Genomic DNA, 22,140 nt, shown 5'->3' with positions numbered 1-22,140 from the left:
ATAGGCTGGAGATAAGGGAAGCAGGAAAAGACATCTCCCAAAAAGATAGTTGTAGGCTGCACTAGTTACCAGTCAGCTACATAAAGTCAGGAAAGTGGGCAGGCGAGTGTAAACAGAGTGTTTCTGGGAAAGGAGGTTTGAGAAATTCCATGTTTCACTGTATGGTCATAAAATGTATGTTGCTGTGCCAAACACTAAATAGGTGTACTTGTTCCATTCAGCCATGTTTTCTTCCCTGATAATATTTTGTGTGATAAGCAGTACAGAATTACTACATCTATCCCTTGCCATTGGTTGTGCTGGACAGGGCAGTTGGGAGTTGATCCGAAACACTGGAGGCATTCAGTTTTATTGTGTTACTCCCCCTTATGTTTCCCATTCCAACCTCAGAGAACTCATTCTGTATCTATTAACAATTTGTATTTCTGAGAATTGTTGATATTTCTTCTCTCTTATCCATCTGGCTGGCATCTGATAGGAAATGACCAGCCAGTCAGGGCAGAAGAATCAGTTGGGGAATTATTAGCCTTGAATAATTGCACAGTTGCAAGAGCTCCAGGGCTGACACCCCCTGGAATCTTATCTATCTGTTTTCAAGGGAAAAGCAAGGAGTCTGGGAGTGTTGATCTATTATTTGGGTTTGACGACATTATTCTGATTGCAGGAGTATTATTTTTAAAAATGAGTTTGCTATTAGTTTTAGAACAATGAGGGCATAGTTTACTGCACTGTTCTGCCAAGTCTATTTCATTATATTATGTCTTATGAATCAAATCTGCTATTTCCACTTTGATGTTGCCCTTAACACTGCTACCTAAAAGAAGTTGTTATCATATTACATAGGAAAGTCATTTATGTGCAGATTATCATGAGATAATTTTGATCATCAGAAATCTTTGGAGCCATTTTAGGTAATGCCATTTTATTTCTTAACACTTTAAAATGTTAGTTAAAAACATTACATGGACAGCACAGGTTGCTGAAACTTTAAAGTGTGATTCATCTCAATATGGAGTACAGTATCTTGCTCGTTCAATAATAACTGCCCATAGCAGAAATTTAATAAGTTCATATAACTCCAAGAAAGAGTCGCATAGCTTCGCATTATGAAGTCAAGACTGATGAAGCATTTTAATCATTTTGCCTTTGTATTCTCTCCCCGACTCCCCCTGTTTCTATATTTGGTTCGTTTCTTTACAGGACTTCAGTATGGCGGATAAGTTTTATAACAATTTGGAGGAACCACCTACTTCTGTCATGTTGGAAAGCTGCCAGTTCTGTCAGGTCATCTTTGGAAACATAGAGAAATTCTATGTTCCTGGAACAGATATAACTTGCTATTATAACCTTTCCCGGTACTTCATGCCTCGCAAGAAGGATTGGGTGGGCATATTCAAAGTAAGTTTGATTTGCAAAATCCACTGGTGTTTGAATTGTAAAACACAGCCATTGGAACTGATGTAGGATAGTTGATCTCTTTTGATAAATACATCAGGAGAAAAAAATTCAGCTATAAGGAAAATTGAGACTTGGTAGTTTTTAGGTTTATCTGAGATCCATATCTTGAAGTAAAGAAGAAATAATAGAGGAGGGAAGCTATTTTTTTCCATTCGATTTACAGTTTTTGTTAATAAATTATATGTCTTTTTACCATGTAATAAGTAGTGCTTGTGCCATTTTCAGCTGTTACTCTGCGATTTAGTACCAAGTCAACATTTATCTTATGGTTCTTTCCCCAAAACTAAGTAGAGTTTTACTTTCCCTTGAATATTACTTTCCCCAAAATTGTGAATGGGTATTATGAATAAACCACTTTGAGAAAGAATTCCTAAAGTTATCCAGAGATCAAAATAAAAGACTTAAAGTTCTCTGAAGTCCTTCATGAAAAACGGTGTTTTAGCAGAATGATAGGTTATGCCACTACAGGTTCTTTGAAATGCAGATTAAACATTTTGCCAGGTAAAGTGTTTTCCAGCTCCAAAGATTTGGACAAAATGTGTTAGGACCAAGTTTGCTCTCTGAAAGCCCTATAATTTTCCTATCTGTCTTCAAAGCTCTTGGGATTTGATTCTAACCCTGTTGCTAGTGTAGGTGTAATTCCTTTCTATTCATTGTAATTTGAAAGATGAAGTCTTTTCCTCTCCTTTCCTTGAATGCAGCAAATGAACAGGGCCAACATGGATCATTTCTTCTTTCTTCTTCCAACATAAATTTCACATAAGATTTCTCTGTGTCAATACAGCCTATAATCCCTTCACTCAGTAACTATTTATTTGATGGCACTAAGAGGATGCAAAACAAATATATCACAGCATCTCTAAAAGATTTGGACAGTCTTTTCCAGCCTGGCACCTTGAAGATGTGCTTGGATTGCAGTTCCCCAGATCCATAGTTAATATAAACTTTAGCTGTTCCAGCATGTGTGGAGGAACCAGGGGTGGGATTCAACTGGTGTTACTACCGATTTGGTGATTATGTTTTGAGCATGCATGCGCAGTTTGCATGCATGCGCACCTAACACGCACTGCACACATGTGTACAAAACCTTAACCTGTGCTGCCTGGACAGCTAAAAAGCACTGTGTGTGGGTGCGCAGCATTTGAAAAGCCACTTTTTTCCTGCTTTTTCAACCTCAGCTGTGCCGCGCAAAACAGCTGAGGTTGAAAAAGCAGGAAATAAAGGACAGGTAAGAGCCCAAGCAGGCGGGTGGACCAAACAGCAGCAGACTCAGAACCGGTTCTGTGTCTGCTGCTCTTCAGAGCTACAGGTTCTATAGAGCTGGGCAGAACCGGTAGCATCCCACCCCTGGGAGGAACCCAAGCTGGGTTCGAGGGAGCAAGGTTGGTGGGAGCAGGAGTTGGAAGCCTTCGCGTGCATTTTGTTGTTGCCTTACAGGTGGGATGGAAGACAACTCGTGAATACTTCACATTCATGTGGGCCCCTGAGCCCAGATATTCTGAGACTGGCTATGCTGAACCACAGCAGGTGGTTTTTAAAGGTCAGTGATGGGAAGGGAATTGGTGGGGCAGTTTTGCAACAGGAAACCTGTTGGAGTAATCGTCGCACTCCTATCTCCTGAAAACCAACCTTGCATATAGTGGCACTGTGGCATCCTAAATGAGTTGATTGATATCTAGACTTTATTCACTAACAGTCTCTTAAAAAGAACCTGTAAAACCAATTGCTGGGTTTATTAATTTTATGACTTGTATTATTATTTGACCAGAGTAAGAGTTAGTTGCTGATAGGATTGTAAATCATCCTCCAAATCCTGTTAGCATCTCTCATCTTTCCCTTACTTTCTATAGAAGATAAAAAGTATGATTTCACCTAGTGCTAATAGAATTACTTGTTATACATGCTATATGGCTGGTACTTCCTAGCTTGGTAACTTTTACCACTGGAAAGAAAAATGAAAGCTGTTTCTTGGGAAGTGATTTGTAGTTCAGCAAAAAATTGTGTCCTGGGAAATCTGGTGATATCATTTGTTCACCGCTTCAGCTATGACTATGGTGAGACATGAGCCTGAGGTATGAGAATATGAGACTGAAGTCATAAAAAAGGAAGAAAAGAAGGATGGGTGCACTAGACTTAATTTTATTTTATTTAAGTGCTAGGCTTAATCTGGATAGGATTTCAAAATCCTTGTGCAAAAGACCCTGACAGATATCTACTTAGAACTGTCAGCTTTGTCACTTGGGGAAGAGAGAAATTAGTTGTCAGCCTTCCTTTTGTTTGGCATCCAGCAGATTATCTCTGAAGGGTAAGCCATAACTAAGTGTTAGATAGGTAATTTTTGTATTTTTCTGAGTGATCGAGACTCTAAACATGGAATGTGGCTTTTTTTTCTTTCAGGCTACTATCTGCCAAAGGATGATGAGTATTATCAGTTTTGCTATGTTGATCAAGATGGGCAAATCAATGGGACCAGTCACCCTTTTCAATTCCGTACTGAGGCTAATGATGACATACTTGTCATTACTAAAGAGGTTAGTTCCCTTTCTTAAGTCCTAAACCGAATAAAGGCTTGTAGGAATGTGCAGAATGGGTTAGGGTGTTAAGGTCTTCAAAATGTGTGGCTCTAAGCATAAAACAGCTGTTTGAGTATTTTGGAAGTGTTTCATTGGGAATTGAAACATCCCCAATCCACTTCAGATAGTTTCACATTGGAAACAGTTGTTTCAAGCCTTAAGGGAAGCATTTCAAAGTCAGAGCAGGTTGAAAACATTTTGCATTCTTATAATGGTTTGCCTGAGATACAGTAATCTGCACCCATCAAATGAATGCTTTTTTTTACTTTATTCTTTGTTTAAAATACACCCTTTTGGGGAAAAGAAAATCCTTCCAATCTGGCTTCCATTATAGCAATTTTTTTTAAAAAAAGTAGATTCCATACAATAGAAATGGGCAGCTGGTTGATTGGAGTATAGAGGTCTGCACATTACACATATCTTGACAGAGAAAGGTATTTCTTCCACCTTATCTATAATCTGATCAGCTTGAGTAGCAAAGAACTGGCAGGCCTCTTTTGTCTCTCAGTGCTACTGAAATTGAGATATAAAAACCATAAAACCATCAAGCACTCACATAGAAATATCCAATAGAGTAAAAATATGTTTTTAAAACTAATCAAAATTAATACTAAATATATGTAACAATTTGATGAAATAATTGTAGGGTAAAGGCATTGAACATACATACAGAACAGAATGTATGTTAATGTACAGCGAATTCTCATACCTTTGTCAGGGTGCAGCATGCTAACATGGGAAGTGGGAAAAGGGTTAATCCATATTATCTCCATGGCCTCTTTGGTTAAACTCTTGCTAGTATGTATTCCCATGTAATCTTTATTTAGACAACTGGGAAAGTTTTTTGAACACTCATTAATGTATACATTTTAAAAAATATTAGTTTAATCTACTTCTGAGCACAAAGGAGATGGAAAAGCAACATTTAAAATAAGTAGAATGAATCATCAGCATTTCTTATGGTTACAACAGTAGGAATTCAGATACCGAAGGAATATTTTTAGTTTTTTTTTTTTAATCCATCTTTTTCAGCAAAACTTTGTATTATCAGACTGATTCCAGTAGTGGCTGCTTATTATAAGAATGGACACAAAAAAAGACTTTGCTGAGATGTCTTAGCAGTTTCCACTGTTTGCATATATTGGGTGACTTACCTTAAATTAAGTAGTACATCGCATTTATAAAAATAAAATAAGTTAAATTATTCTATCTAAAAAATGTCAGAGTCCCAGTAATTCAAACAGCTAGTGCTTCATCTGTGACAGATGATAAAATATGCAAATAATGCTTACTAAGATAGTGCAGCATAGGGAAGCATGGTGACTAACTAAAGTGATCTTCTATTTTTTATTGTTTAATATTTCAGAAAATGGATCCGAGGTGGTTTGACCAAATTAGAGAGATCAAAAACATCCTTAATGTACTGTTTCTGTTGACACAATTAGCACTGCATGTAATCAAAGACTAATAAACTCAGGACTTATTACAAATACATAATATTGGTAATATAATATATAATAAACATTTAGATCAGAAAAACCATTTGTATCCAGAAGGATCTAGCATACCTCTCCAGAACATATCAATACCATGCACTTTGGTTCTTTTGATTTTGGTTTGCAGGGAGAAGTGGAGAAAATACAGCAGCAAAATGCAATGTTGCTTCAAGAAAACAAAAACCTGAAGAAGAACCTGGCAAATCTCCAGGAGCAGAATATGCATCTACAAGAAGAACTTGTGGCAGCTAAGGTAGGAACCTTCTCCAAAGCATAACAAAACACAACTACGAAAAAGAAAACTGAATGCATTTAACTAGTGTTTTCTTCCTGGAATGATATAGAGTTTACAGTCTCCACAGAAATTGCCTTAGAGGAAGGTAGAAATAGCTATGTGCTATTCAAAGTGCTAAGAAAACAATCCACCCAGATTGGGGAGAATCTGGAGGAAAGACCATTGTCGATTACTATATAGACAATGTGTATTGGTTTAATATCCAGGCTACTAAAAAAGGAGGCATGTAATACTATGCAGTTCTTTTTAAAAATGCAAGTCTAAAAAATAGAAGGAGGACAAATTATGCAGAGGTTAGAAAAAGTTGGTGGAATCCTAGTCCCTAAGATAATATTGATGTTAGGACACTCTGGATGTATGTTCAAAGAAAAATAAAGGAGCTTCGGAACACAGGATATTTTGATGGCTGAGACCATAGTGCTTTAAGAATTGTCTGAATTTAGAACTAGGTTTCCTTAGAATTAATTAGCTTTAATAATGAAAGCTATAGAAAAACCGCAAAACAAAGAGAAATGAGAACCCACTGATTATTCACTGTAGAATAGCTAATAGATTGTCCCAAAATACAGTAAGGTGACAAGGTTAAAATATAACTATATGCTAAACAAGTAAAACAGAAATGTCAATTACTCTTTTCTTATCTATGACATTATAATAAATGGAAATATTTATTATTTGTTTTCTGCCCTGCAACTTCAGGTTCTTCAAGATAAAGTGAACTCTTTAGAGAACAAATGTGAGAAATTTGAATCCCAAATGAAAGATCTGGAAAAGGAGAAGTATGCCATAAAGGACGACCTGATGCAGTAAGTATTTATTTTTCCTCCCAGAGATAGCTGTTTCAGACACAGCACTAAGTAAACCTTTAGTGATCAAAGCCTAGGGAAGCCTTGGATGCATGAAATCCCTGTTTTCTTTTCAATGCAGCTATAAAAAATTTTTTGGAACCCCTTAATTCTGTTTTCAATATTTTATGTTATGTGTGGAAACAAATGCAAAAAGAAAACAAATGAAACTGGGTTGTTGTTTTTTTAGTAGATATAGTTTCGCTATAAGACTAATAACACTATAACATGAATATTGTAGTTAAAAACTTTATTCTCTGGGTTGCAGTGGAATTACTGGCTAAAGGAGAGGGGACCCTCTACGGGGAGTTAAAAGATATTCCAACTTGGAATTGGTTCGGGGGAGGAAACATCTAAGGTTAAACCTATAGGGAAGGCAGATGGTTTGTTTATAATATGCATGATCAGCAATAAAGTAGCTACTTGGGGCTGTTCATGGAATGGTTCTGGTTATTTCCACCTGACATTAATCTTGCCAGACTCGGCGCTTCTGGGAATGAGAAAACAACGGATATGGCAGCAGAATCGCAAGCACTTGCTATGTCTTCACAAGAGATGGTGAACACCTTACTTCTACATCAACATGAAGTGGAAGCAGAAATGAGGAAGTTACAAGCAACGATACTTCAATTGGTCCAGCCATTGGTGGTCCCAATAGCTCTGGTAGAGCAACCGGTCTCCTCCCATAGTGGTTTGCCAGAGAAATTTGGAGGAGAAGCAGACAAAATGAAAAACTTCATTGGTCAGTGTGAATTGTTTATGGGAACCCGAGCTGCAGAATTTCCAACAGATCATGCAAAAGTATCTTTTATATTGAGTTTGTTAAAGAAATCCGCAGCCAAGTGGGCACAACCAATCATAGAAAGCAATGACCCAATAATGAACAACTATCAAAACTTCATGGAGAGATTCAAAGCGTATTTTGGAAATCTGATCCAAACAGTCACAGCCAGTCAAAAGATTCAGCAGCTTAAGCAGGGCAACAGAAGAGTGCAGTTGTACATTGCTGATTTTAAATTATTGGCAGCGGAGGCTGATTGGGATGAGTCAGCCTTGATTGATCAGTTCAAGCTTGGTTTGCACAGTGAAATTCAGAGTGAGCTGGCAAAGCAAGGAGTTCCACGGAATCTAGATGAGTTATTCCACAGTTGCTTGCTCATAGATGCCCATTTGGAAGAATTGAAATGGAAACAGGAGACATCGTGCAGGCCTAAGGTTAAATCAAATTTCATGAGGCCCCCTCTCTTTCCTCTCGCCTCAACCAGTAGGCAGGTGGAAGAGCCGATGCAGTTGGAGACAGCCAGAAGAATGGCCATTGCTAAGGAAAGACAAAGACGACGGGATGCAGCGGCTTGCTTTTACTGCGGCAAATCAGGGCATATCGTCAGAGCTTGCCCAGCCAAGGAGCCATGGAGAGAGAGCTGGAGAGCTGACCAAGATGCAGAACAGCCTCATTCCTCTCATCAATCACCAATTTAAGGAAACAACAATGGCCCTTCTCTCAAGAGCTCACAGAAGGGACCATTCATCTTGTAAAGAGAGCTCATGTTAGACCATAGTACACTCTTGATTGTTTCTCTCAAATTATCTTTTGACTCTGGGCACTGATCATCTTAGGGACAGCATGGCTAAAGCTACATAATCCAAGAGTAAATGGGGAGAGGAGAGCAACGTCATTCCTTTCTCCAGCCTGCAGCACAATCTGCAGTTTTCCACTGGATACCCTGAGGTAGAGGGGCTTATATAGCCAAGCCATGCATGCCACTTTTGCAGACATTTTGGGAGGAGATGAGGCTTCAATCTTCACCCTGTATTATGACTGTAATATTGATCTGAAACCAGAGATAATATCCAATATTAGCAAAAAAAAGCTTTCAGTCGAGCACTTGTATTCAAAATTAGAGAAAAGCCCTTCTAAATCACTATCTTCAGTACCTACTTTTTTTGTTCCAAAGAAGCAGGAGGCAGATATTCCAAACTTGAAGGGAGATGTTCCGATGCTTAGAGTCCACTATTACAAGAATCTCAACAATGTCACAATAAGAGATCGTTTCCTGCTCTCAGATTTGATGGGCAGATTATAGAGGGCTCACATATTTACCAAGCACTTGGGATCTTCAGAATGTGTATAATCTCGTTATAACAAAGACAATCTTTGATACCAAGTTATGGAAAGTCCTCAACTTACAACCATCCATTTAGTGACTGTTCAAAGTTACAACAGGACTAAAAAAAGGGACTTGTAACTGTTTTTCACATTTATGATCACTACAACACCCCCATGCTCACATGATCAAAATTCAGTCGCTTGGCAACTAACATGCATTTATAACTGTATTGTGGTCATATGATCACCATTTTTAACTTTCTCATTGTTTTCCCACAAGCAAAATTAGTGTGGGAAAGCAGATTCACTTTATGACCAGATGATTCACATTACAGTTGCAGAAATTTGCTTAATCACTATGGCAAAAAGATCGTGGAATGGGCCAAAAGTTAACAACTGCCTTGCTTATCAACTGAAATCTGGGGCTTAATTGGGGTTTGTAATTTGAGAGATTACCCATGTACATTTTGGATTAGCTAGTTGTGGAGTAGTATTTTTTAGATTCATGAACCAATTTTTCCCCGGATACGACACATTTGCAATAATATATTTGGATGACAACTCTATTGGCTCTCAGAATGCAGAGACGTGTGCAGCATTTTAGGGAGATGTTGTGAAAGCTACAGGAGAATAAGCTGCTCGTGACGCTTGAGAAATTCATCTTTACCCTCCATCAATTGGACTACTTAGGCTATAGGATTTCAACCAATGGTCTGCAGATTTACTAAGATGCAGGCAGTGCTATATTTGTTGCCCAGCCCTCCTATTCTGTAGGCCGAATATCTTCAATTGCAATAAGCACCACCCTGCAAGGATTTTATAGTCTTGCAACTTTAGTCAGCACCAGCAAATACTAGCAAAGAAATTTGGGGACAGGATAACAGGTTCAGGATTTATTTACAAGAATCAAGACATAGCAGCAGCTAGACCCATACATTCAGGCTTGGATGGATGACCACTTGGGGACTCATCAAAGTACATTATCTGTTTTTGGTCAAAGATGGAAAATCTGCAGCATAAAGATAGGATCTTCATGCTTGTACCTTTTAAGGGAGGATGTGCTGCAATTTTGAAATGGTACTGAGACGGCTGGACAAGACACTGCACAGAACCTTAAGAGACTTTGGTGGCCCAGGATGATGTAAGAATTAAAGACAAGTGTGCCAAAGAGACAAGCCTCTAAAAATACCCCCTCCCAGCCTTGGCATACCGTATCATTTGACTTTAGAATAGATTTTCAACCAGTGCAGGTTATATAACCATATTGGTGATGGAGGATCTCTTCACTAACAACCAGAAGTTGCAGTAGTATTTGAGATGTTGTTGTACATACAGCCAACACAGTTGGCCATCATTTAACCCATTAGCCAATTTTGTATATAATAATTCTATCCATACATCAATTGCAACGACCCAATTCCAGGCCTCATGGAAAACACACACGGGTTTTATCTGCAACCTCACACTAGGGTTGCATCCCTGGGGCTTGGATTTTCCAGAGGAGCAATGCACTGCTCAGGCACTGTTGAAAGAGCAGCTAGACAAACTGTCTTCCAACAGGCCCTTAGATACACACAACAACAATATAAAAGACTCTGGCAATTACAGAGGAGGACAGTGTGTGACTTTCTACTACATTTTAAACTGATTCCACACCCTCAAAAAAGCTACACACAAAACTTGGGGGCATTTTTAAGGTACTATGATAGGTCAGTTCTATGGACCTTTATTGGCAATTGCCACCATCTATCAAAGTGCAGCCATTTTCATTCTTCATTGATGTTGAAGGAGGCACTCTGTAGTTATTGGCAGCCTCCACACATGGCTTCCACCCATGAACATTGAAGACCAAGTGAATTCAAAGTGAGGGAAGTATTAGGCAGAAGAAAAGAATATAGTGTTTGATTCACTAGAAGGGCTACCCAGAAACAGAGCATTTGTGAGAAAATGCAAAATACATGGATGCTCTAGAATTAATAAAATTTTCACAAGTGCTTCTCAAGCAGATTCAGATTTACAGATAATCAGAGTTGGAAGGGACCTTGTAGGTCATCTAATCCAACCCCCCACCCAAGCAGGAGACCCTACACCATTTCTGACAAATGGCAATCTCTTCTTGAAAGTCTCAAGTGATTGAAGAACTTCCATGCTCCCAGTACCAGCTTCAGTCCTGAGCCTGAGGAGAACCAGTGAGTGAAGGGGTTAACTATTCAAGGGTACTCTTTAGGGAGAGACATGAGACTGGCAGTTTGTTGTGGGGACTTGTTGTTCAGTTGTTCAGTCTTTTAACTGTGGATCTTCACTTTCTGAGGGAAAGGGAGGGGGAGGACCCTTCTAATGCTTTAGATATTTTGCAGGGAGAACCACCTAACTGGGAGAATTCCTCAGACTTGGAGGAGGAAAGCTCTTCTTACATGTTATGCTATTGCTGTCCCCATTGTCCAGTTCCCAGGAGACAAAGAAGACAAAACGTAGGAAAGAGGGGGGTTGTTTAGAGAGGAGGACAAGATGTGGTAGAATCACCAGATGAAGGAAACAGGTCCCCTCTAGAGGAGTAAAAAACATTCTAGCTTCAAGTCAATTTTAAGGAGGAAAGCCTTAGATCTATATCTGCCATTTCCCAAGAGAAGGCAGAGAGGCTGGCGAGATTCTTGTAATGTGGGTGATCAGCAGTAAAGTATCTACCTGGGCCTCTTCATGAATCTTTCTGGTTACTTGTACTTGACCAATATCAATAAATACTGCATTTGCATGCTATCTGCATTTATAGTATAATTTTTATCCTCTGAATTATCCAGAAAACTGCTGTTCTTGGCAGTATTTAAATGCAATAAAGAATAATAATCTCTTATACCTATTTCCAAACAGGATCAAAGAAGAGAAAGAATCTGTATTATCTGAGAAAGAAAAGATGGAAAGCCAGCTGAAAACCACTTTGTGCCAAAAAGAAGAATTTCAAGTGAGTTAACAACTCTGGGATCTTTCTTAAGGGTTTACAAGAATTGCTTCTGACCACGTTGTCTCCAGATATGTCAGCCAACTTGACCAGCAGTGCAGATTCTGTAGCTATTCAACAACCGGGGGGGAGTGGGGGGGGGAACGTCCAACAGCTCCGAACACCATTTTCAGAGGATAGAGAGTAGAGGATTTCTAAATAATCTATACATACAGAAGATTTTTGTTTATTTTCTACTCGCCTTAGCTATTGAAAGAGTTCAATCATTTTATGGCATTAATCAAAACACCTGCCAAAATGGTCAAGGTTTTCTAGCTTCCATATCTCTCAGGATTATAATTTCATAATTATCAAATTTGGAAATTTTACAGCTGTCATAAAACTTTGAGCCTGATTGTCTAATGTTCCTTTTTTTGATCTGCATTTGGAAAATGATATACCTCTCTCCCTTTTTTTAGTTACAAGTGCAAATTCAAAAGAAGGAGATAGACAACCTGCAGGAGACAATTAAAGATAAAGCAAAGCACCTGAAAGAATTGAAGGGAGAGAATTATCTATTAAATGCTGCCTTGTTTAGACAGGTAATTTTCCTGCATTTTTTTTCTTTTCATATATACTTTTTAAACCTTAAATAACTTTAAATTTGCATTCTTCACTAAAACAGCATTATTAATCTAATGAAGCAGTCCCTCCATAGAGATCCTATTCTCCAGATAATCTAGCTGCTGCAGATTGATGCATGCTTTTCCAACTCTGCAAAAAGTTTCCTTGGAATTTGCCACTTCACTATAGTTTATCACACCACCTTTCCTCCCATAGATATAGTCAGTCATGGAGACAAATTTCCTTGGATGGTATATAAGAATGAAAACAATTATTTGCCTCTAAATTCCTTCTCGGTTGCCCTGACCTCCCTCAGCATTTTGTTGTTGTTGCAGACTTCAGGCACCGCTGTCAGATTATAAGCACCCAGAAAATGTTTTGTCTACAATGGACTCAAATTCACCATAATTCACAATCATCGTTTTCTGAAGTGCACAATATGACGGCAGTGGCCTTCCATAGACTAACCTTGCAGATGTCTGTGGTTGACTGTGTCTATGCAGTAAGAGTTGGTGTGATAGACTATGCTGACGCACTTTCTGCCCAGGGGAGGAAAGGCAGTCAAAAGGGTGAAGGCTCACAGTTCTACCATAAGGATTTTTCTATTGGGCCAAGAGGGGGAAGGAGAATTTAGCAAACAAAGCCTCTGCTAAAAGTAAAGAAAGAAACAAGAAAGAAAGACAGGAACGAAGAATTAGTTTGTTTAACAATAAGAAGAAAAATATAAGCCAGACTTGGACAGTGGGATGAATGTCATAGGTTATATCATCCTAGGTATAGTTTTCAGTTAGTCCTTAATTCAGCATCTGTGAACATTTTAGTTTGAGGCTCCCAATCTGTTCAATATCATTGTTTTCCTTCAGTGCCTAATTAAGGAGAAAAAATGAGAATCAACTATGGCAGAAATTTTGAGCTATGTTTGGAGGATAATCCACATTGTTTTGACTTTCTCTGTATATACTGTTCATTAAAACATTTGATGAACTTCTTTCTCCAGTTTTGGACAAAAATACCCCTCCATAGCCATACCATTCTGTTATTTGCCCTATACTGAAGCTTGTCCTAAACACCTTGTGGTCCATTTCTCTTTAATTAGTTGTGTGTGTGTTTGTAGACATACATATACATCCATCCATCCACCTACTTGTCCTTTTATAAAAAAAATTCTCTCTCATAACTAAGTGCCTATTCACTTAGTTTATAAATCCTACTGTTAGAGAGTTTTGGTGCATATTTTAAACTGGGACAATTCTAATGTCTTCCTGTTGCCCACCACCCATTTTATTTGTGCCTAAAACGACAAAACCTCCTATCAGTGCTTGAGAACTATATAGAGATTCTTCAACTAGGGCACCCAGTGTGAATGCTAGCATCCTTCTGGAAATGCTGGCTTGTATAATAATTAGAGATGGAGCATGCCCAATTTAAATTCCCAGTCCTGAGACATAGTGGAAGATCTTGCATTCCATGTTATCTTTCAGTCTAATCTGATGCAGTCTAAACTTCCACATGGCTGCACTAAGAATGAATAGATCTTAACCATAAGTTCTAGTGGAAGAAGTATGAAATAAGAGTTTGGAGGTAGTGGTGGAAAAATGTTTACCATTTGCCTTTGGCTTCTAATTTTGCTCCAGTGTTTTTTCTTTTCTCAGCAAATGTTGAACAAGATCCATGAAGAACAAACACTTACACTTCAAATCCTGAAGAAGCAAAAAGATGATCTAGAGCAAGAAAATCAGGTGCAAACTTTGTCATATGGGAAGTGATGAGAGATGCTATTGTTGGATTATTGTGAAGAGGGCAGTATCGTACAATTAGGGAAATATAGAAGTTGCTTGGGGTAGCTTTTTATAGTCTTCTTGTGGCTGAAAATTCTGGAATTTTTAATTCCCAAACATTTCAAATACAGATTGGATAAGCCACGATTCTCAACAGGGAAGAGATCCTGACCTTTCCCATGAGAGGTGTGTTTGAGGAAGATATTATTAATTATAAATGTGATTGCTTATGAAAGAAAGCTTGTAAATAAAGCTTGCAATATTTTAGTACCAGGAAACATACAACCTAAAAGAGTGTGGATTAATCACCTAATTTCTCTAAAAAAATGTTGAATCATTAATTCATATCCATTGTTATTCCAGAAAACACAATAATAATTCACAAAGTATAGAGTTTCCCTGCCATCATTTTAATATTTCTTTCTGCCACTACTAATCAGCCTAATCTGGTATTAAAAAATAAAATGTTTAGATAGAACATTATGCTTAGTACAGTCTGCAGGTATGCTTCTTGTTTTCTTAAACAATAATTCAATCTTGAGCACCAAGCCAAATCTGTTGCTTTGCACATATATTACTGTGTAGATGTTTATAAAATGATTTGATTCTTTATCTTTACCTGTACTAGGGACTTCTTGGAAATACTATTTATGGCTGCACATGATTCCTTTACTAACACATTCCTTTATTAACAGTAACTCTCCACCCCCACCCCCCACCCCCATCTGCTTTGGCTTATCCATGAAAGTTTTTTATTCTGAATTGCCATTAAAAATTATTTTCTCATAGATTGATACAGATTTTCCAACATTGAGCACTAAAGTACCACTCGGCTTTTATTCCCCAATCCTTCTTGAACTGCTGGGAACCCATGGAACTTTAAGAGTCTATCTGTAGTGAACAGAAGACATGGTAAAAACAAAAACAAAAGATGTCCTGCCCTTGAGCTAACACAGATCCTGGAGCAAGAATAAAAAATCATGATGATTGAACGGTGCCATCAAAGGATGTGGGGTACCTCCTTCCAGGTTATTTCCCAGAAAGACAATAAAACCTCCCATAACAAGGAGGTTATTATGCCATCCCCTTATACAAAGAGAAATAAAATTAGTTCCTAATATCTGTACATATTTTCAATACATGTTGTGTCCATTAGTCTGATGATTTGAAACAAAACGAAGTGGTCCTTATGAAGGAAAGTTCCTTTACTCTGCAGTGCAATATTCTACAATATTGTTGCAAATTATAAAAAGTTAAATTTAGTATTTAGTATTTTTTTTTTGTATTTATTTGATTTGTCAATCGCTTACAAGATACAGGTGTAAGAATAAATATAGCTTTGAATACATGAGATAGATACTTATAAGAAAAATAAAAAACAATAGGATAGTGATGGTAGGCACGATTGTGCACTTATGCACGCCCCTACAGGCCTCTTAGGAAGGGGGTGAGGTCAATAGTAGACAGCCTAAGGTTAAAGGTTTGGGGAAGAAACCACAGAGTCAGGTAGAGTATTACAAACATTGACCACTCTGTTGCTGAAGTCGTATTTTCTGCAGTCAAGTTTGGTGTGGTTTACCTTGAGTTTGTATCTATTGTGTGCTCTTGTATTGTTATGATTAAAGCTGAAGTATTCATTTGCAGGTAGGACATTGCAATGTATGATTTTATATACTATATTTAGATCGGACCGGAGGCAGTGTAGTTCTAGGTTTTCTAGATCTCGAGTTTCAAGTCTGGTGGCATAAGGTATTCTGCAACGAGAGGAGCAGAGAATTCTTCTTGTGAAATATTTCTGGACTTTTTCAATTGTGTTAATATCACATATTATGGGTTCCAGACTGATGAGTTGTATTCAATATAGGTCTAGCAAATGTTTTGTATACTCTAGTGATATTACCAGAGAAGAAGCTACGTAGGATTACATTAACAACTCTTAATGCCTTTTTGGCTATGTAGTTACAGTGGGCTTTAGCACTTAGATCATTTGAGATGAGTACTCCAAGATCCTTGACAAAGTTTGGATCCTCAACAAGGTTTTGACTATTTAGCTTGTATTTTATTTTCTGATTTTTTTCTGCCAGTATGTAAGATAGAGCATTTATTTGTTGAGATTTGAAGTTACCATTTGATTGACTATTCTGATACATAGTCAAGGTCTTTTTGGAGGGTAGCAGTATTGTCTGTGGTGTTGAACAGCTTTACATCATTAGCAAAGAGAACGCAGTTGCTCTTAATATGATCACATTTATGTAGAGTATGAAGAGAGTTGGTCCTAAAACACTGCCTTGGGGGACACTACTATTGACAGGTACAGAATTTGATAGGACATTCCCAATTTTGACCATTTGTTGTCTGTTTGAGAAGAATGCTTTTATGCAGTTATGTAGGTGTCCAGAGATACCATAAGATTTTAGTTTTAGTAGTAGTTTCTCGTGTACCACTGAATCAAGCCTTTACAGAAGTCTATGTAGATTGTGTCTATTGCTTTGCCCTGATCATGTTTGTAGTCGATATGCTATTGCAGTGTAAGGATTGCAGATTACATGGTAGTTTTCTTCTGAAACCAAATTGTTTATTAGAGAGTAGGTTGTTTGTCTCTAAGTGGAGGATAATGGATTGGTTAATAATTGATTCCATGACTTGACAGGTGACGCAGCATAAGGAGATTGGTCTGTAATTTTCAACTAGGCTGGGGTTTAGCATTTTTATAACTCATTTGTTACAACTATGGTTGAATGTTGCTTCAGTGGGCAAGGGCGTACTAAATTTTATCTGTAGACACTGATGCTATAGGATGGAAGAGATAAGAAAAAGTAATGTGAGTTTTGGTAGCAAAAGGTGGGATAAGCAAAAGTTTCAAGTATGGAAGAAGAGCCTGCTTATAAGTGCTGCAGTATTGCAAAGGGTGGCATCCAATTTTGCTCAGGTTTCAAATCACTACAGAACAAAAAAAAAATTTTTTTCCAGTTCCCTGGATCAACTAGCTGTACGAAATCAGAAAAACCTACAGCTGCTTCTGAACTGTTGCAAATCTTTGTGTGGATGTTCCCACTGTGAAACTATGTTATGGGACTGGTGAGAAACCAACTTCTGTGTGCAAGCAGTGAATTTTGTTGCTATATTTCAGATAAAAACAACTATTCCTGGGCCCAACTATCTATATATCATAACTTCCAAAGTTACTGGTTTTTGCATTTTAGCTTTTTTTTTTTTTTTACAGAAATTATGGCAAGAAAATGAAGACTTGAAGGCAACCATCCGTGAAATACACAGTTCATCTGCTGGACTCCCATCCCAGTCACCACCTAATTCTGGGCTCTTGTTTGAAAATCCATATTCTGGTGAGTGCCCTTTGCCATCCAGTTGGGGGGTTCCAACTAGCAGCAAAAGTATGCTAACTGATAACCCAGTGCTGGGCTGTTTAAAAACACGTAATTGCTCAGGTGGTCATTGCTCAACTTATGGCTGTAATAGAACCTGTTCATTATTGACATAAGTCATGATGATCATAAAGTTGGTCATCAGGTGACTGACCCGATTTTATGTTCCTTTTTTGCAGCGGTTGTTAAGTGAATCCATGGTTGTTAAGCAAATCCATTGTTCACTATGGGATTTTTGCCAAAAATCAAAAGCAAACAAAGGGTTTTGGCAAAACTTCGTAAATTGCAGGCACTTGACCCTGAGACGCTGCAAATGGTTGTATATGCAAGCCAGTGGCCAAGTACCCAAAATGAGGTCACATGACTGTAGGCAGGAGCAATCACTGAAATCAAGTTATAACTACCTTTAGTTATAACTAGGGGTGGTGGTGTTCCATGCTAAGTTTGAACAGTCACTAAGCATAAGTGAAGGACTGCAGTACCAAATTTTGCAGTTATGAGAAGTGCTACTTCTTTTGGATATGCTATCTTTTGCTGAGAAATAGTAACAATGCCCTGAGACAGACGTTGGCAGATTCTGAGTTATAACATCCAGATAAGATGGAATAGATTATGTACTGGCAGATCTTACAAATCTGATATTCAAATGTATAGACTCCATGACTGATTTCTGACATCACTGTTCCTTCCCTACATCACACAGTATTTTGAAATGTCACTGATACTATATATTAACATTAATGAACATTAAATAATTCATGTAAATTAATTAATATTAAAGTGATTTACTTTTCTCAGTATGGTTTTGTCTTACAGCATCACCAAAAATTGTTCAGACGAATCCGGTGAGTTTTCACTTTTAATGTCTTTATTATTGAGCACAATGCAAAAAAAACCCTGAAACCACCCAGTAAAGACAATGACACAGTGAAGAGAAGTCAGAGAAAACAGGGAAAAGATACGTGATTGTTGAAGCCGCAATTGTTGGTTATAGTCATTATCCTATCCCTATCTCTTGGTACTTTAAACCAGCCTTGTTTAGAATTAAAGGAAAGGCAGACTGGTGCTGTGGGTCCTTAGTCACTTAACATTTTGCACTTGTTGTTTTGAGGTATCCATCTCTTTTTTCTCTGCCCACTCCATCACTTGCCAGAATACTACAGAATAAAGCCTTCCCATCCCTTTAACATAAATGTACTGTATATCATGCAATTGCAAAACAATTCGGGGGGAAAACAAACTTTTCCACTGTCTTCTTTCAGGTCTCTCTGAAAAAGTGTCCCATATGCGAGGAAGTCTTCCCTAATGACATTGGACAACAACAATATTTGGATCATGTGCAAAATCACATTCTCGATTGTCCATATTGCAATAAAACCTTTGACAGCTCCGACAAGCAAGTGTATGATGACCATGTCTTTTGCCATCGCTTAGACCAGGCTTAAGCCTGCTTGCATCACTTGCCCTAAACTATTACACTAATGCCTTTTTTATTTCTTTCCCCCACTTTTTCCATTTCTCTCCTTTGTATGATTTGGCAGGGATAGATACTTGATCTGCTAAAATTGACATATCATTGGGCCTGAAGTGCTGATACATGTGTTAAATAATAGATTATGCTGTTGCTTTGGAAGCAGAATTTTCCATATTTAAATCTTATATTTAAAAATAAGATGCTTCCTCCCCCCCCCACCCACCCTAAATCTTCCATGAATAATGGATCATGTTCATGATAAGTAGAGATTTCTAGCTTTGCTAGAAAGAATATCTCTAGCATATGGGCTCCAGCACAAGTCTGAAAGTTTGGGAGAGAAAACCTCTGGTCCCTCAGACTGGATCCTACAACATTATCCTGGGACACGTATATTCACCTTCTTTTGTGATTTCTAGCTCTGCCTGTCGTAAAGAATAAAAATTGCATTTTTGCTTGCTTTGCTTGTTTTATGCCTGTTTAGGCAAAGCAACAATGTGCCATAACTGTTGTCAGGGAGCTCACTCTCATATCAGAAAGTTATCTAAAGAATGAACCCAATTTTTTAATGACATTGAGATTGATAAAGGCACTGACAAGTTTTCACCAGTATTGTCACTGTATGGAAAGGATTAAATAAAAAAGAATGTTTTTTTAAAATAAAATATTAATACTTTTTAGGGCTTCAGCATAGTCAATTTATTGGATTCTTCAGATTGGACTGTAGTATCATATCTCCAGCATTAAGGAGTTGCAATAATCTTATAACCAGAATCTCTTTATGATAATGTAGAAATGTGCTGTTTTGTTGAAATTTTTCTTTCTATATGACTGGATTGTCAAAAGACCACGCTTATAATTAAGAATACTGCATTAGAACACAACACATGCGTGGAATTCCTTTTCTTGAGAAATCACAATATTATTTTTTAGTTTAACTGTGCACTTTCTACTCTTTAAGACTGAATACTGTAATAGAGATAAGCTGTTTACATACAGATTATATACTATGTATTGATTAGCTAAATAATTAATATTATATGTAGCAAAATCTATTTTAGTAATATTTTTGTCTTTTAAGTTCTATTACTGCTTTATAAATTGGGGAAATGTTTTCCAGTTTGTAACAATGGAGTACTTACTCCATTGCCATCACTCTGCTAAACACCTCACTCTCACAGTGCTGTCTAATATCTCTATATATATTAACCCATATAGCATGGTTATAGTGTTATTATTTATCCTTATTTTCTTTACTTGCTCTTTTATTTACATTATGATGATTATGATTATTTTGCTTTGCATATACACCGAGTGCTTCTGTTCCAGAGACAAATTCCTTGTGTGTCTAATCATATTTGGCCAAACAGAGCATTTAATTTAATTCAGTTTAGATAATTAAATAAGTTTTGGATGATCTTTTCCAAGTACTTATTGATTACTTATTGAAAATATATCAAATTCTTTTCAGAATAGAGATATGCATATCCAGTGAATCCTATGTAGTCAATTCTAAATATTTTACCTTCTACTACTAAAGTTAATGAGACCATTTTACTACTTAATATATTAACTCAGATAATTAAGCATACCAGAAAAAACAGGATTAGTCTAGTTTCCAGAAGACACTCAGAAATAAATTAAACATCCTGCCTTATCAGTTGTAAAAGTAGTTTCTTCCTTTATATTTTCTGTTTGTTCTATGTGCCATCTGTTTCTTTTGATTAAGTTCTGTAGCTTCCTTGAAAATTTACTTTGGCTGTCTACACACTTGGCTGCTTTTACCAAAATAAAATTATTATCTGGATACTCTCTAATTGTTGGTCTTCCTTGGTGAGATTTCTACCATAGGAGCTGCATAAAGATTGTAACAGATGTGCTGTATAAAGATGCCTTAAGATATTTTGCTGCCTGAAGTAATGCCCAATATTTTATTTTCCCAGTTTCATATAGAGAAGCTGAATGGATTGGCAGTAGAATTTTTCCTCAATGACGCACAGATGTAAAATGGTTTACACAAATGAAATTGCAATAAACCAGTTTCTGACATATCCAGGTCTCATTTTTTAGCAATAGCTACTGCTTAGTAGTTCCAGGGCCTGTCTAATGATAAAGCCAATACTGCAGCATCCTGTTAGGAAATCACACACAAACATCTCTCTCTCTCTCACACACACACACACAATCAGCATTGTGACAGGATTGGAGAAGGTCTCATTTATCTATCCTTCCCACATCTGATTTGGGCAATTTCCAATCTGTAATAATATGAAATATGGGAATATACATAATTAACTTATTGGGGAACACCAAATATAAACATTTTCTTCCAGAGAAAAGAAGATCCTACTATCATTATGCAACTAGTTGAACTACTAATCCTAAATTCTGAGTTGGGGGGGGGGGTCCCTGGAATTATTGCAAGGATCTACAATATGTATCAAAAATGGAGAATAAAACAAGCCACATGGTTCTTCTGCTGACACAGATGCTTTATTGTCTGAAGTATAGGGAAGAAAATAAATACTAAACTGTGTTAGGAGGTAGATTCACAACTGATTTAGGCCAGTTCTCTTCTTCCTACTGGCTAAGAGTAATTTTTTTCAGCCTAGTTGCAATCCTGAACTGCCCATGGTTGGGTGGTTTTTTTTTTGTCCTATTACTAGCACAACTATCACCACTGCCCTCTACATTTCCTTGTTCTGCATTCCCTGCCCCAAGAGCTCCTGTTATCCCACCAAGGTTCTCATCTGTTACAATCCCCTCTTCTATTTTCTTCTTCCATAAATGTGGCATGCCACCCACCTTACTCCTTAGGTCATACCACTGGTTTCCTTTTCAGTCTCATCTGAGCACCAGCCTCACCAATATGCATTTTCCACCCCAAATTATTAACTTTTGTATAGTGAGGAAACTTCCATCGCCTATGCAATGACTGTGTGTTTTAATGGCGTTTCGTAAAATACATTGAATTAAAATTAAAGTTGAATTCATGTTAAGTTTTTATTATTTTTGTACTTTAGTCAACAGAGTCTGAAAGTTCTGCTAATGTCATATGGTACTCCACAAATATTTAAACATTCAGAAGGTTTCTTTGTGCAATTTGGGGAACTAGTGAGGTAGAATGTAGAGCTGAAGGAGTAATTAAAATTATTTTTAAAATTATATTGAATTT

At 37.4% G+C, this 22,140-nt stretch overlaps 1 protein-coding gene across 2 annotated transcripts in view; it reads left to right on the top strand.

The window, feature by feature from the left end:
* Positions 1-20,782, top strand: part of CALCOCO2 (calcium binding and coiled-coil domain 2) — a 31,124-nt gene extending 10,342 nt beyond the window's left edge. For both annotated transcript variants that reach the window (XM_026710761.2, XM_087917474.1), the window contains 11 exons: positions 1,201-1,398; positions 2,896-2,998; positions 3,856-3,989; positions 5,655-5,780; positions 6,522-6,628; positions 11,643-11,733; positions 12,189-12,311; positions 13,986-14,072; positions 17,335-17,455; positions 18,311-18,339; positions 18,757-20,782. In XM_026710761.2, coding sequence (XP_026566546.1) covers positions 1,210-1,398; positions 2,896-2,998; positions 3,856-3,989; positions 5,655-5,780; positions 6,522-6,628; positions 11,643-11,733; positions 12,189-12,311; positions 13,986-14,072; positions 17,335-17,455; positions 18,311-18,339; positions 18,757-18,939 — 1,293 coding nt within the window. In that variant the 5' untranslated portion in view covers positions 1,201-1,209 and the 3' untranslated portion in view covers positions 18,940-20,782. The remainder of the gene's footprint in view (positions 1-1,200; positions 1,399-2,895; positions 2,999-3,855; positions 3,990-5,654; positions 5,781-6,521; positions 6,629-11,642; positions 11,734-12,188; positions 12,312-13,985; positions 14,073-17,334; positions 17,456-18,310; positions 18,340-18,756) is intronic.
* Positions 20,783-22,140: the final 1,358 nt, after the last annotated feature.

This window comes from Pseudonaja textilis, chromosome Z (genome assembly GCF_049901715.1).
Source record: "Pseudonaja textilis isolate UNSWEBS1 chromosome Z, rPseTex1.2, whole genome shotgun sequence".
NCBI lineage: Eukaryota > Metazoa > Chordata > Lepidosauria > Squamata > Elapidae > Pseudonaja > Pseudonaja textilis.
Note: the sequence above shows the minus strand (reverse complement) of the source record. Positions and strands in the feature narration are given on the sequence as shown.